The 13566-nt window shown below is 34.1% G+C and overlaps 1 protein-coding gene across 22 annotated transcripts in view; it reads left to right on the top strand.

The window, feature by feature from the left end:
* gish (casein kinase I gish) overlaps positions 1 to 13566 on the top strand; it is a 34419-nt gene that overhangs the window by 13425 nt on the left and 7428 nt on the right. For 16 of the 22 annotated variants that reach the window (XR_010888036.1, XM_067347723.1, XM_067347725.1 and 13 more), the window contains exons 2-5: positions 10240 to 10280; positions 10416 to 10485; positions 12740 to 12906; positions 13314 to 13548. Coding sequence is in view for 21 of the 22 variants with exons in the window: in XM_067347723.1 (XP_067203824.1) it covers positions 10240 to 10280; positions 10416 to 10485; positions 12740 to 12906; positions 13314 to 13548 (513 nt within the window). In the remaining variant the exon portion in view is untranslated. The remainder of the gene's footprint in view (positions 1 to 10239; positions 10281 to 10415; positions 10486 to 12739; positions 12907 to 13313; positions 13549 to 13566) is intronic. The other 6 variants (XM_012379600.2, XM_067347715.1, XM_067347717.1 and 3 more) reach the window with 1 other exon arrangement.

Below are 13566 nucleotides of genomic sequence, written 5' to 3'. Positions count from 1 at the left end.
TATTACTGTTGACGTTGCTTGCATATCAAGTGCAAGACATATCGTATGTACACCTCACACATACCAAATCGCATATTTTTCAGCTTCACGTCAGATATTTTATTTCTATAGTAGTACGCAGAGATACAATCTTTATAGACGATTTTTACTAGAAATTGCAATCTTTGTATTTCGCAGAAAGAGCAATTTAATTAGCACATAAACTTAAATATAAAAAAATTATTCATCTACAATATCTTACACAAAATGTGTTTTGTGACTGAAAACTCATATTCTTCTCACTTTCAACGATACGTTTATCGTGATGCGATTTCTAAAGAACTAACGATAAAATATCAAATTAATATGTATTAAAAGACATCTGGAGCCATCGCTGATTGTTAGTGCGAAAATTATTAATGTTTTCATATAGAAATTTTAATTCGTCTACTGGAGACATTATTAAAGTCTATATTGATCTCGGAATCGAGATAAAGTACTAAAGTATACGAAAATTACGTACATCATTATCGAGAATCTGAATGTATTAATTAAAGAAAGAAAGGAAGTTATTTGAAGGAAGGAAGAACGAGAGAAAAAATATCAGGGCGCGAGTGGCTAAGCCGGGAATTGAACCCGGGTCTTCCGCTTTCCGGGCGACTGTTCTTACCACTAAACTAACTATAAAATAATTTGCTTTTTATCAAAATAATGCATTTGAACATTAAGTTTGACCGCAAATGTGACTATTTGCATCAAGTGTGAACAGATAGATATCTTGATGATTTGCGTTTTCAAACTTTTCGCGTGAAAACAAAGTATTCTGGAATTAGGTGGAAAATAAGAATTGTTGTTGATTTACATCCTTGGCGGATAATAGACAGCCGTTCTAATCGCGTCACGGATGACGGCCGTTCTTATCGATCCGCCGTTTTCCCTTTTCTTTATCTCAGCGCGTTCTTCCGCACACCTTCGATATTCTTCTACACATGCGTGCATAATGCCCCTCCCTTCCTCGCGTTACAAGTGATTTAAAAATATCTTCGTGCCGACCCTCGGCGTGCGGATCATCGGAAATTGCCGGCCCTCAAATCACAGCCGAACTTCCGCGTTAAATAAGGTGCACTATTTTTTCGCAAGCGCAATCGTAGTCCGAAATTAAAATTTGACAAAACTGTTGCCATGCGGTCGTGAAAATACGGAAGAGAAGCTTTTTTTCGGATGAAACTCGGAAAATTCGGTTGCTACTGTCAGTGTAACATTTTTTTCTTCATTTTCAACATTGAAAATTCACGAAAGTTTTAAGTAGAAGACTGACTCGAGATTCTACTTGTAACAATGTTTGATTGGTGTGATATTTTTAAATTCTAAAATGATTCTTATTAACAAAAATAATTTTCACACATACGTATTATGAGACATCCTGATGCGATAACAATCTTAAAATGACATTTGTATCGCTACTCGTGTTGTAAACATTAAAGCATTCGAAACGGTAGCGTTCGCGAGTAATAATTGATATTTCACCGTAGCTCCGATTAGCTCTTGGCGTCAACAACACGCGTCGAATTGCACGTGTTCTGCAATTGGTTCGAGACGTTCCATTCGCAACACCTGCCTAGTCGCTCTCGCTCGGCCGTTCGCGTGTTTTTCCGTCGCTCGCCTTCGCGCCCCTCGGAAACCGTCGGGCCTTTATGCCCATTTCTTTCTCGAAGCTCGCAACATCGAACGTTTGCGGCGGATACAGCTGCCCCTAGTAACGGTCGGAGAGACATACTGCCGAGGGATTCTCAAGGTCCTGCGTCAGCCTGCCATGCTTTTCCAATTATTCTTACATACTCTCTATTATAGCGTCAAAAGAAAGCTGTCTTTGGAATAAAATCGCTGTTAAGGAGATCTTAAAGTGGTCTGTTTTACCGATTTCTTTTAAATAGACTACTTTTTTTGGCTGCGTAGAATGAAAAATCCTTTTCTGTAATTAAAGTACATATGCTAATACAGTACGGATGGTCGATTTGAAAGAATTTTTCATTTCACGCAGTCAAGAAAAAAAGAATTTTACGAAAAATAGAAGGTAAAATAGATCAGTATCTGTTTTACCTTCTATTTTTCGTAAAATTCTTTTAGCATATGTACTTTAATTACAGAAAAGGATTTTTCATTCTACGCAGCCAAAAAAAGTAGTCTATTTAAAAGAAATCGGTAAAACAGGCGACTCCGGGATCTCCTTAAAGAGTTAACGCTAGTGTGGTAGACACTAAATTCCTTGGAAGGATGTATCGAAAGCACAGTACACATAGAATTAATTACAAAAGAGATAAAATAATTTTTTATCATTTAAAAAAATTATCAGCAATTGTACAATTGTTCATTTCTTATTCCACGAGAAAAGAGGTATTTTTTTAGTGAAGAATACTTGCGTATACATAAATTGTTTTCTTAGTGATCTGTAATGCGTAACGTTATTGTCATCTCACTTTAACGATATTCCAGAGTACAGATTATGTGTATTGAATTCTCTTTAGTCTACTTTATCTGTTCACTTGCACGCCGAGGAAATAATTATCTCACATTTTAGCAGCTTTCATGCATTCCCGACATTGGTGATGCCATGTGACTGTGTTTTCCCTGCGCTTTTCGAAAGCATCCTCGTGATGCATTCGGCACGCGGTGGCGATGCTGTTACGTCAAGTCAGCATTCATTCTTTTATTCATTCTATAATAATGATTCATTCTATAATAATGATCTCAATAATGATGAAATAACGAGTAGAAATAATGAGTAAGTATTTGTTGAATCGCATGATGAAATAACTGTGTGTGACAACATGTTCAGTATTTCTCATTGTTAAAACGCCCGAAAATGATATCAAATACGCGACAGCTGTTATAATTATAAAGCGCCTGTCGGGGATTCCGTTTCTGTTTCTCTCTATTTCTGTTTCTGCCGAAACTTTACTGAAAGTATCCGTAACTTTGTTACCTAAATTTCGTATGCTTTCACGAATGGTGAAATGTTCGCAAACTACGCAATTTCAAAACATTTAACTTTAAAATCGTGCCTCTGAATTGAGTTGAAATATAAGAAACAATTTCAATACGATGTTGATTAATTGTTATTATTTATCGACATTATTATTATTATTATTGCTACTTTTTAATCAATAATGGCGGCGCTTTAGCTTCAACATTTCCAATTTGTAATGACGTGTTGCAGTAATATCGGCGCACGTTCAATTTCGATTACCTTCACAGAAGCCGCGCTATCAGTCTCTGATAACGCACGTGTGATTGGCCAAACAGTGCGATATCGATTATCCTGGATAACGGGTTTTTTTCATTGTTTTGTAATGGGGTACAAATTTTATTTGTACAGCGTTCTTGTAAGAAGCTTATTTAATATTCTGCGGCAGAATTTTTCAAAAGTACAATAGAATACAAATTTTTGAGAAATAAATTATAGTAGATCTAAAATTAATGTAATCGTGAAAAAACGAGTATCGCCATTCGTAAAGTGAAGTAGATTGCCTTCAAATTATTAAACATTGATTATTTGTAAGTTAATAAACTATCGTAATTACTTAATTACACAATTACTAATTAATAATTTGTATTGTTTAATTTGCAATCTTTACAGACTTTTCTTTAAAAAAAAAAAAAAAATGGAAGGAATTTCTGGATTTGCATTTTTCAGTTTCTCAGACATGGATATTTTATTTCACACCGCGCGCGCTGCATTTTGCGCTATTATTTGCCCCTTCAGCGTCTGCTGCAATCTGCTCGCTTTAGCGTCGCGCACGACATCGATCCTTTCCAAAATTTGCGATGGCAGATATTATTGTAACTGGAGTCATCAACCGGAGTGCCGTAATAATAGAATAAACGGTTAACCGAAAAGAGATGAATGTGTATTATGGAAGTGAAATTATTTCTTTTATGAAATTCATTTATTATATTAACTCGATTTTTCTTAGGTCTTTTAATATATTGAGCTAATTGCTAAAACAGTTAAAAATTGTAGAATAATTTACATATTTTATTCTAAATTTTTACTTTTTTTTTCTTTATTTATTCTGGAATTTATTCTGTCCGTTTTTTCCTAAGAAATACAAATTTTTCAACTTGCGTGCATTAAGACGATAATCTATTCAGATGGATTTGTGCTAAATGTGGAGATAAGATACATTAAGTGTAAATACTTGATAATGCACGTGTGATCTGAGATCTCGGGTTATAACAAATTTAAGATATGTATGTGTGTGTGATCAACTTGAAGATTTGAAGACTTGTAGAAACAAATCTTTTTTGTTCTTTAGTCTAAACTGTTACATATTATGGCTCGCTGTACATACTGTGGCTCGATAAATTGTAAATAACTTGCCAATTATTTGTTTCAAAATAGTGCTTATCAATTAAATCCTTAATTAAATCTTAAAATTTTTGAATATACTAAAAGTATTGAATGAAAGATATAGGTCTGATTTTTGTGGTGGCTTGACATCTTTTTTTTACTTTTTGCTGTCACTCGCATGTTAATTTATCAATCAAATCAGGGAAACATAAATAGAAATTATAGCGTCTATAATAAATTGCTTTTGCAATAGTTAAATGCATTTTTGCGTTAAAATTCGCGAAAACAGTAATAATATACATATAAACATTTTACTTTTTACAGAAAGAAAATTGGCAGTTATTTGACTTTTTTTCTGCTACTATTCCGTTAGTTTGCAATTCTAGTTGGGCGAATATACACGCCACAGGCGTCACGCACTTTCTCCCGAGACTGCGAGTACTTTGCCGGTAGACAGAGTAGCGAAGGGGTTAATCCTCCCACACCACATGGTTCTTCGTGCGTGTGGGTCACGGCAGGGATATATCCTCGCGAAGCCATGCAAAGGGATACACACACGTGTTCGTGTGTATATTTTGCGCGCCGTGGCGCGCACGCTCCCTCCTCATGCCTGTCCGACTCGATCCTTTCAACGTCCTCCTCTTTGTCTTTCTCATCGTCTCTCTATGTGCTCGTGCGTTAATCGCGCGCCAAGCTAGAAAGAGAGACAAGAGAGAGCGAGAGAGAAAGAGAGAGAGAGAGAGACGGTAGAGGAGAATAAACGAATGGACGATAAGGTTGGAAAAGGAGATGGGGTAGAAAGGGGTGGGATCAGGGACGGATCACCCATTAGACGCCGTAGTAGTGGCGCTTGTATCGCGAGAACATTTATCTTACGTTAGCTCCCAACGAGGTCTTGGGAAAAACGAACGAAAAAATACAAGAGCGAAAGACGTATTAAAATACACGTCGACAAAAATGAGGACGACGTTGAGTTATCAAAAACCACATGTATATTTTTCATTTAGCGATATTTGTACGTTCAAAATATTAAGGATTCTACGGGCTGAAGTCGGTATGAAATGTTAGACATCGCTCGTTTTGTATATTAAAAAATCTTTTGTAATATAGAAAGTGAAATTTTTTTTTTTTTTTTTTTTTTGTTAACCGAATTTAAAAACAGAGAGTTGCCGTATCAGACAGCTCCTAATTCAAATTACTTAGATTTCTGATATTAACAAGCAGTTTGTATTAATTAATAATTAATTTGACACAGTACAGCCAATATCGTTTTATCTCCTAAAGGTAAGACGTTAGCTGTTCTATAATTGGACATGTAATATTATCTTTTTATACGTTGCAGAAGCGCTGGATTGTTTTCGCTTTGATCGATATACTTTCTTACGGATAAAATTTCATTCTTTCATTCTTTCATACACTTTTAATTTTTTATTATATCTTTCGAATTTTATCTCACATTGTCACACATTTCTTCATGTATTCTGTCAATCTTGCTAACCGAAATATAGATAGATATTGTTAGCATCTTGAAAACTCTGGTTTGCGTACTTATTGTACTCGCTCAGGCAGGATGTATGACGAGTCCATTTGATCTCTCATTGTCAGTGTTTTTTTTCTTTCACCAGGTTTTCGCACCGCTTTGCTCTCTGTACCTTTGTACGGATTGGCGCGCGCCTGTGTGTCAGGTCGATAGTTTTCCACGCTCTGTCGTGGCAATTTTTGCCTGCGTTCTCTCGCCGTGGCACCCGGCGTTCGCACCGGTAAGACTGGTTATATCGGCCGAAGAGCGGCCATGCTCGATAAAAGAATCCTCTCGGTGGCTCTTCACAGGCAGGTTCAATCGATCGTTTCCTTAATGCGCGTTAAGTAACACCTCAAACGTGTCGTGCAATAGCGCAATTATGATTTCACACATGTCCAACTTTATTTTATATTAATTTATATTAATTTCAGACGAAAACAATCACTACCGCTAGCGCTTAATTATTTATAAAAAAAATTACGAATTTAATATTTAAAATAATATAAAAACTATAATTTAGAGAAAAAATCTCCGAAGCAGAAAGTGAGTAGAAAGGTATTTGCATTTTGCAACTGCTGCAGCGTTTTAATCTTTTTAGAATCAATTTACAAGAAAAGAGGAAAATAATGCCGTAAAGTTTTTAATAGAATTCATCGCATTCACTTGTGTGTACGAGTAGACTGAATTAGAAAGCACATTGTTGCAACACTTGACTTTTTTTGTGTAAAAATATTTTAAGCGAGAGATGTGCCAGCACTTTTTCTTTACTCGCGATGCGTAATCATAAAATCAACATTTTGTAACATCAGCATTTAATATTATTCCTGTTTTTATTTACAAGGAGCGATATAACGCAATTAATTTTATGCGTCAGTATAAAAATTGTCTAAACTAAATACTATTTATACTATTTCAATAAACATCATGTTCATTTCAATCGTATGAAATGAACATGATGAATCATTACGTGTAAAACTATCAGTCATAATTTATTATCATGATTGTTGACTGATTATATTTCACGAAGCATTAATGTAATTCACAAATTAAGATATTAAAAGAGATTCAACTATCTAGCGATTAAGCGATATTTATATCGCTGCTTCTTGCGTCGAGGAAGTCACGATCGTTCCGCGAGTGCGGAGAGGCGCCGACGGTGGGACAGCTGGTCCTACAAGGGCGTGGCCAACCTTTAACCGAAATAATCGCGCTTCGACGGGAGAGCGGGACGAAAAAGGCCGGAGAAGCGTCGCATTAATTACCGAGAAAGTATCGAACCTGCTAATTGCAGAACGCGCGCGCGCGCGCGCGCAAACACTCGCTCACTCGCCTATTCGTTCACGAGTCATTGACCTTTGCTTCTGGCGAAGAGGTTTCGTTCGTTCGTTCGTTCGTTCCGGCCCGCATCCTTTATGTCTCCACAGGTAGAGGTGCACAAGCGGCCGCAGGAATGTGCTTTCGTTGAGCGACGAGTAAATGTCGAGTGCTTCATTTTTCTTACGCGAACGTCAAGTAGCACCGACCATGCGTGATGTTATACTCGTTTGGTTCGTCGTTGCTATGCGTTATTCGAACGAGTAATTGTTCGATTCATTTATAATTATAATGAAACTGTACATTTAAAGGCATAATGTTCTTAATTTGAACGCATAAAATCCTCGAATCCTTCTGAAATAAATATTGAGATTGAAAAAAGATTCAAAAGATTGAGCAATAGTATAAATAGCATATTTTGCGCGCGATGTCTCTGTTATATTTTTATTTTACATTTTCTTACATTTCTTATTATCTTTCCTTTTTTTTTTACTTCATCTTTCTCACTAGACTCGTTTCGAATGAATCCAGTCAGTGACTCTATTATATGTCTTTCGTTTCGGTGTGTCGTATCTTTCAGCTGATTTGTAAAATAAGAAAATTCGCTAAACACAAGTTTCTCTTATTAGATTCGCAACGCGGTGAAGCCTTTGCGGACAAAATTAAACCTCCACAAAATTAAATTTTGTCCTTTAGCCGGCTTCTGTAGTATTTGTTATTTTTCTACAAGTCACGTGCGGATTATGAGATGCATGCAAATTTATTGCGCATAACTGCGAAATTAAATCAGTATTCAATGTTATCTTTTAGAAGCATTTAATAATTTTTTGTAGCGCAGAAAGTAAACATATCTTTATTTTTATCTATTATCATCCAATTTAAGACGAAGACATTTAATATCTTTTTACTAAAAGGTTTCTATTAACTTTTACTAAAAAATTTTTCTTAGAAAATCTGGTGTAAAGCAGAGAGAAATGCTGTTTATTTTTATTAATTTTTTATTTAATTTAAAAAGTAGATGTCAAATTTGTGACATTAAATTTTAATAAAGTATTAGATAGTCTTTTGCAATTGGATACATAAAACATTATCTCTCTGTATGTTTCAAAATAATGCTGGATTATTAGATTTTTACATGTACCGCGATGTATATTTTATAATATCTAAACGATCGAATATTGCTTCGATAGTCGAGAATTTATATTTAACTAGAACGTAACATTGTGCACATTACGCGTGCGTCATTTAGCTTTGTAAATATCAAATATAATATGTATAAAAAAGAAATACAAATAACTAAAATAAATTTAAATTTCACATTTTGTCATATTTAATCAATGATCTGATCAAGAAAAGCGTAAGATTTCAATTTGTCAACAAAACGTTACAAGCACGTTCTGAATACGGATCTTTATTTATTAAAATTTTACAGACATTTTTATTTTAGTTGATTTACTTGATAAATCCACATAAGATGCGAAAAAGGCTTTACAAAACCTATTTTGATTTTTATCATATAAAATGTTAATACAAAATAAAGATTGAATTAATTGAATGTCGAGAAATCTCACACAGGAAATGCTAGTTTTGTTAACGTTTTAATAATATATGTCTACACAAGACCTGAGAATGTGTGGTGCATCAAGCATCTACTCACGTCTGTGTGTTCAAACGAAACTCTAACGTAACATTGCGTAGCATTTGTTTAAAGTAATAGGCTATTCCCAACAAGAAAATAGTAACCTTTATTTTAAAATTTGTTTTCTTAATTTAAATATATCAAATTATATCAAATATATCAAATTACTTAAAATAAAAATATATTTTTTCTATTTTTCATTGCTTATTTTAAAAAATCTAGATTTTCTTAAATTTAATGAATAATTTTTTTAAATATCTTTAAATATCTTTAATAAATCTTATCTTTAATATCTTTAAATACACATTTTTTCATTTTAAAGTATTTTATATTTGATTTTATAAATAATAATTTTAATTCAACACAAAGAATTATTTATTTCAAATAACAAAACGTTTCTTTAAATCAAATAAGTACTTATTCAAGTGAAAGAATTAGATTTAAAAAAAATGTATATTTATTTGATTGTAAAAAATTTTTTCTAAAATTTTTTTTCAGTGTAGTAAAGTACAGTGTATAAATTCTAAATTGCTCGTTGACTATTAAACAATCTAATGTTACTCACTTTTAACATACGAACTGTCAAAATCTTTGCAATGACAGCCGCTCACGATATCAATTGATGATTCGATTCATTTGATTTGATTCGATCAGTGACCAATCGAATACGCGGTAAAATTGCAACAATGTAATCTGGAGAATTTTGGGTAATCGATATAAAACATACATTGCAGGCGGTTCATGAGGCTAAATTAAATGATAAATTTATTTAATACAATTTGCGATTGACGATGTTTCATTATTCGATGCGCGTTGCGAAATACAGCGCGAATTATCGCTTGTAATTTGCGTAATAATTGTTTTATGTTATGATTATGTTAAATGGAACACCCCCGATAAGTTTACGCGAATGTTTAATAGTCAACGAGCATAATTCCGCGCGATGACCGCGGTGATCTGTACGATTTAATTTCCTCACGTCGGCTGCAATCAGCGAATCGTCGCACGGTATTTAATTATCGCGCAATCATATTGTCATCGAGGTGTAATAATTGCATGAAACATCACGTATATCTCGCGCAATAGTACTAACGTTGTACGCGAATTGAATCGCGCGGTTCGCTTTTAGAAAGAACATTAAAATCCCTGCTACAATATAACCCGACGTTGCACGATTAAAATTCCGCAGCAATTTATCCCACGCTACAATTCCCTTCGCTAATACTCTCCATTCATAATACTTATCGATCTTTGTTCCATGTAACGCAATACGGTAAATTATAACGAGGCAGATTGCCATTGAACTGGGTGTACGAAAGGGGATTGAAATGTTTGACACGGTGCATCTGTGTAGAATTCAAATAGTCTGCGCAATTTACAAACAACTTACCGGTCTTTTATTATCAACTGATTCTCTTTTTTTTGTTTTTGTAGGGAAGAACCTGTACAATAATGAGCACGTAGCAATTAAAATGGTGAGTAAAAGTATAACTTATCTTACGTCACATTACTATCATTGATATTGTCATTGATTACATAATTTTTTTGAAGAATTAAGCACATTTCGTGCAATAACAACTTTTGCGAACGAGTTTGTTTTTTTGTTACAGGAACCAATGAAGTCAAAGGCACCACAGCTACATTTAGAATATAGGTTTTACAAATTATTAGGTACACATGGTGAGTGCAATTTTCACAACATTAAATACTTAAAGAAACTGAAACTGCAGATGTATGTCAATCTTTTGTTGTTGCATGTCCAAGTGAATTTGATGTAATACTTTGCGATAATCTACTGCATAGCTCTTCAGATTGAAGCAATGATTGTAATTATCAAACTAAATTTTTTTTCGAATGTTTGCAAAATTTTTTAGATAACATTATTATATTCTTACCTTTTTACATTTGTCTTACTTGGACAGCCTTGAAATAAGGACGAAACACTTAATATTGACAGTAAAATAAGGACAGTAAAATATTTAATATATTGGTTTTATAAATTTAAAATTAATCGAGATCACACGGGATTCAAATAAAAGTTAAGATTGTATCAAAATGACGAATAAATGGAGTATATTAGGACTCGCGAGACTTGTTAGAGTTTATATTTGTGGAAGAAGCGACGGAGAAGTGGTAGATTATTAACTTTACAGCACGCTTAGCATAAATCGTTAAGGGGATCCTGGAGTCGTCTGTTTTACCGATTTCTTTTAAATACACTATACTTTTTTTCGGCTGTGTAGAATAAAAAATCCTTTTCCGTAATTAAAGTACATATGCTAATCAGGGCCGCATTTATACTTTTGGAGGTTCTCGGCGCAACATCATTATGAGACCTCAAAAAAACAAGTCTATTTTAGTTAATCAAATTCATATGCATTTTTTTAAAGCTTTTACTGAAAATAAAAGTCGACATACATTACATGATGCAAAGAGGCGAAATTTAATAAACAATTACCGCTTACAAATTTTTCAGCGGCCTTTAGTTTTTATATTATGAATTTAATATTTAAAAGTAAGCATTTAATTTTGCAATTATAACTAGGATGTTTTTAATTTTGTCATTTGTGAGGAGTAATATTTTTAAATAAGGCCCCAGCTTGCGCCTAATGCGCCTTATGGTGATTGCGGCCGTGATGCTAATACAATCTGGACGGTCGATTTAAAAGGATTTTTCATTTCACGCAGTCAAAAAAAAGAATTTTACGAAAAATAGAAGATAAAACAGGTACCGATCTGTTTTACCTTCTATTTTTCGTAAAATTCTTTTTTTTGACTGCGTGAAATGAAAAATCCTTTTAAATCGACCGTCCAGACTGTATTAGCATATGTACTTTAATTACGGAAAAGGATTTTTTATTCTACACAGCCGAAAAAAAGTATAGTGTTTTTAAAAGAAATCGATAAAACAGACGACTTCAGGATCCGCTTAATAGTCAAACAATAAATGTTTCCGATAGTACAACACCTCTGTGAAGTTGACACTCCATTTTCAAAATTCTGATATAATTATAAGAGTTTTGAAAAAACGTGAAGTTAGCACCTCATATTTTCGGATCTAAATTTTTTTACAGTTAATCGACGGAACTCTTTCTAAAACCTATCAGGAACTCTAGAACTCTTTAGGGAAGAGCCAGAACTCTTATAATTATATCGAAATTTTGAAAATGGAGTGCCAACTTCACAGAGGTTAGTACAGCGTCCTTTGTCTATGACGCTGCATGCAAGAAGCAATCCACGGTAGCAGCTGATCTAAGAGCCAACTTTGCACAGTATTTTACTTCAATACGATCCAAGAGAGTGTGTTAGCTGAATTTCATGTGAAAAATAATCGCGCGCGTAATTTCTGCATGCTTGAGCAAAGCTCGACAATCAACGTCACGAATCGAGATTGATATCGTAAATGTACGATATGTGCTCGAAGAGATAAACGTGGAAATATTGCATTTTCACGTAGACAGACTGTTCAGAATGCATTCTGCCGCATAATTTTTTAATGCAATTCCTTTTTAACAAATTTTGAATTGATTTTTCCTTAACGAAGATATCGAGCTCGTCACATTTAGAATTGTACAATTGTTAAAAGTTGTGACATTTGAGGGGGAAAAAGAACAAAAATCATTCTTATGTTATTTTTAATCATTATCTATTTTGTAATTATATCTTTGCTTTTTATTCCCCAAATTATTCATTTGAAAATTGATCGTATAATGTAAAATACGAAATAAATTACGTTAAATTGCGGATTTTTTATATTGTGCAAAGTTGGTGGCGAAAGTGGTGCGCAAAGTTGGTGTCACAGTTGATAATGCAAAAATATTTTCATGTCAAATTTTATGTTGTGTTTTTGTGCTCGCGTTGCGAGCGAGATAATATCGCGCAATTAATTGGGGGTGATCTGGGGTGTGATCTGCTTTTGTGTCGATTGGTATAGTTCATAACACACATATAGAGGGTATACCGGAGGTGTACTACTTCGGCCCATGCGGCAAGTACAACGCTCTGGTGATGGAACTCCTTGGACCGAGCCTCGAGGATCTCTTCGACCTCTGTGGGAGAAGGTTCACCCTCAAAACCGTTCTCAGCATTGCCACACAGCTTGTAAGTCAATTTCGTGGAATTAACCGTTCACTACCGCACTTTGGAAGTCTCAAACATCAGACTTAGGCGCCAGCAAATCTCCCAAACTTTAATCACTTGCCTCATCATTTCTCTTTAAAACTTTTTCTTCTAGTTTGATATCTATTTGAGGCAAATTTCAAGGTGTTCAAGGTGTTTCAAGGTTTAGAATTATCAAATGATCAAGTAGTATTGAAAATTAAATATTTATCTAAAATTATGTATATTTATAAGTTTTATAAAGAGAAAAGTTTTAAATATATTACAATATTATATAAAGTTATGAAAAATATAATGATAAAACACATTACGAAGATGATAATTTATAATTTGGTTGAATGAGAAAGATTGACCTTTTTGCATACACATACTTATGTTTTGTTCTGTAGCTCCATAGGATAGAATATGTTCATAGTCGGCATTTAATATACCGCGACATCAAACCGGAAAATTTTCTGGTTGGACGAACCGGCTCCAAGCGGGAAAAAGTCATTCACATAATCGATTTTGGACTAGCCAAAGAGTACATAGACCTGGAAACAAACAAGCATATACCGTACCGGGAACACAAGAGTCTCACCGGTACGGCGCGTTACATGAGTATCAACACGCATCTTGGCAAAGGTAACGGACATTTACTTT

The sequence above is a fragment of the Linepithema humile genome, chromosome 1 (genome assembly GCF_040581485.1).
Source record: "Linepithema humile isolate Giens D197 chromosome 1, Lhum_UNIL_v1.0, whole genome shotgun sequence".
In the NCBI taxonomy this organism is placed as follows: domain Eukaryota; kingdom Metazoa; phylum Arthropoda; class Insecta; order Hymenoptera; family Formicidae; genus Linepithema; species Linepithema humile.
The sequence above is the reverse complement of the archived record's forward strand: the minus strand, read 5'-3'. Positions and strand labels throughout refer to the sequence as shown.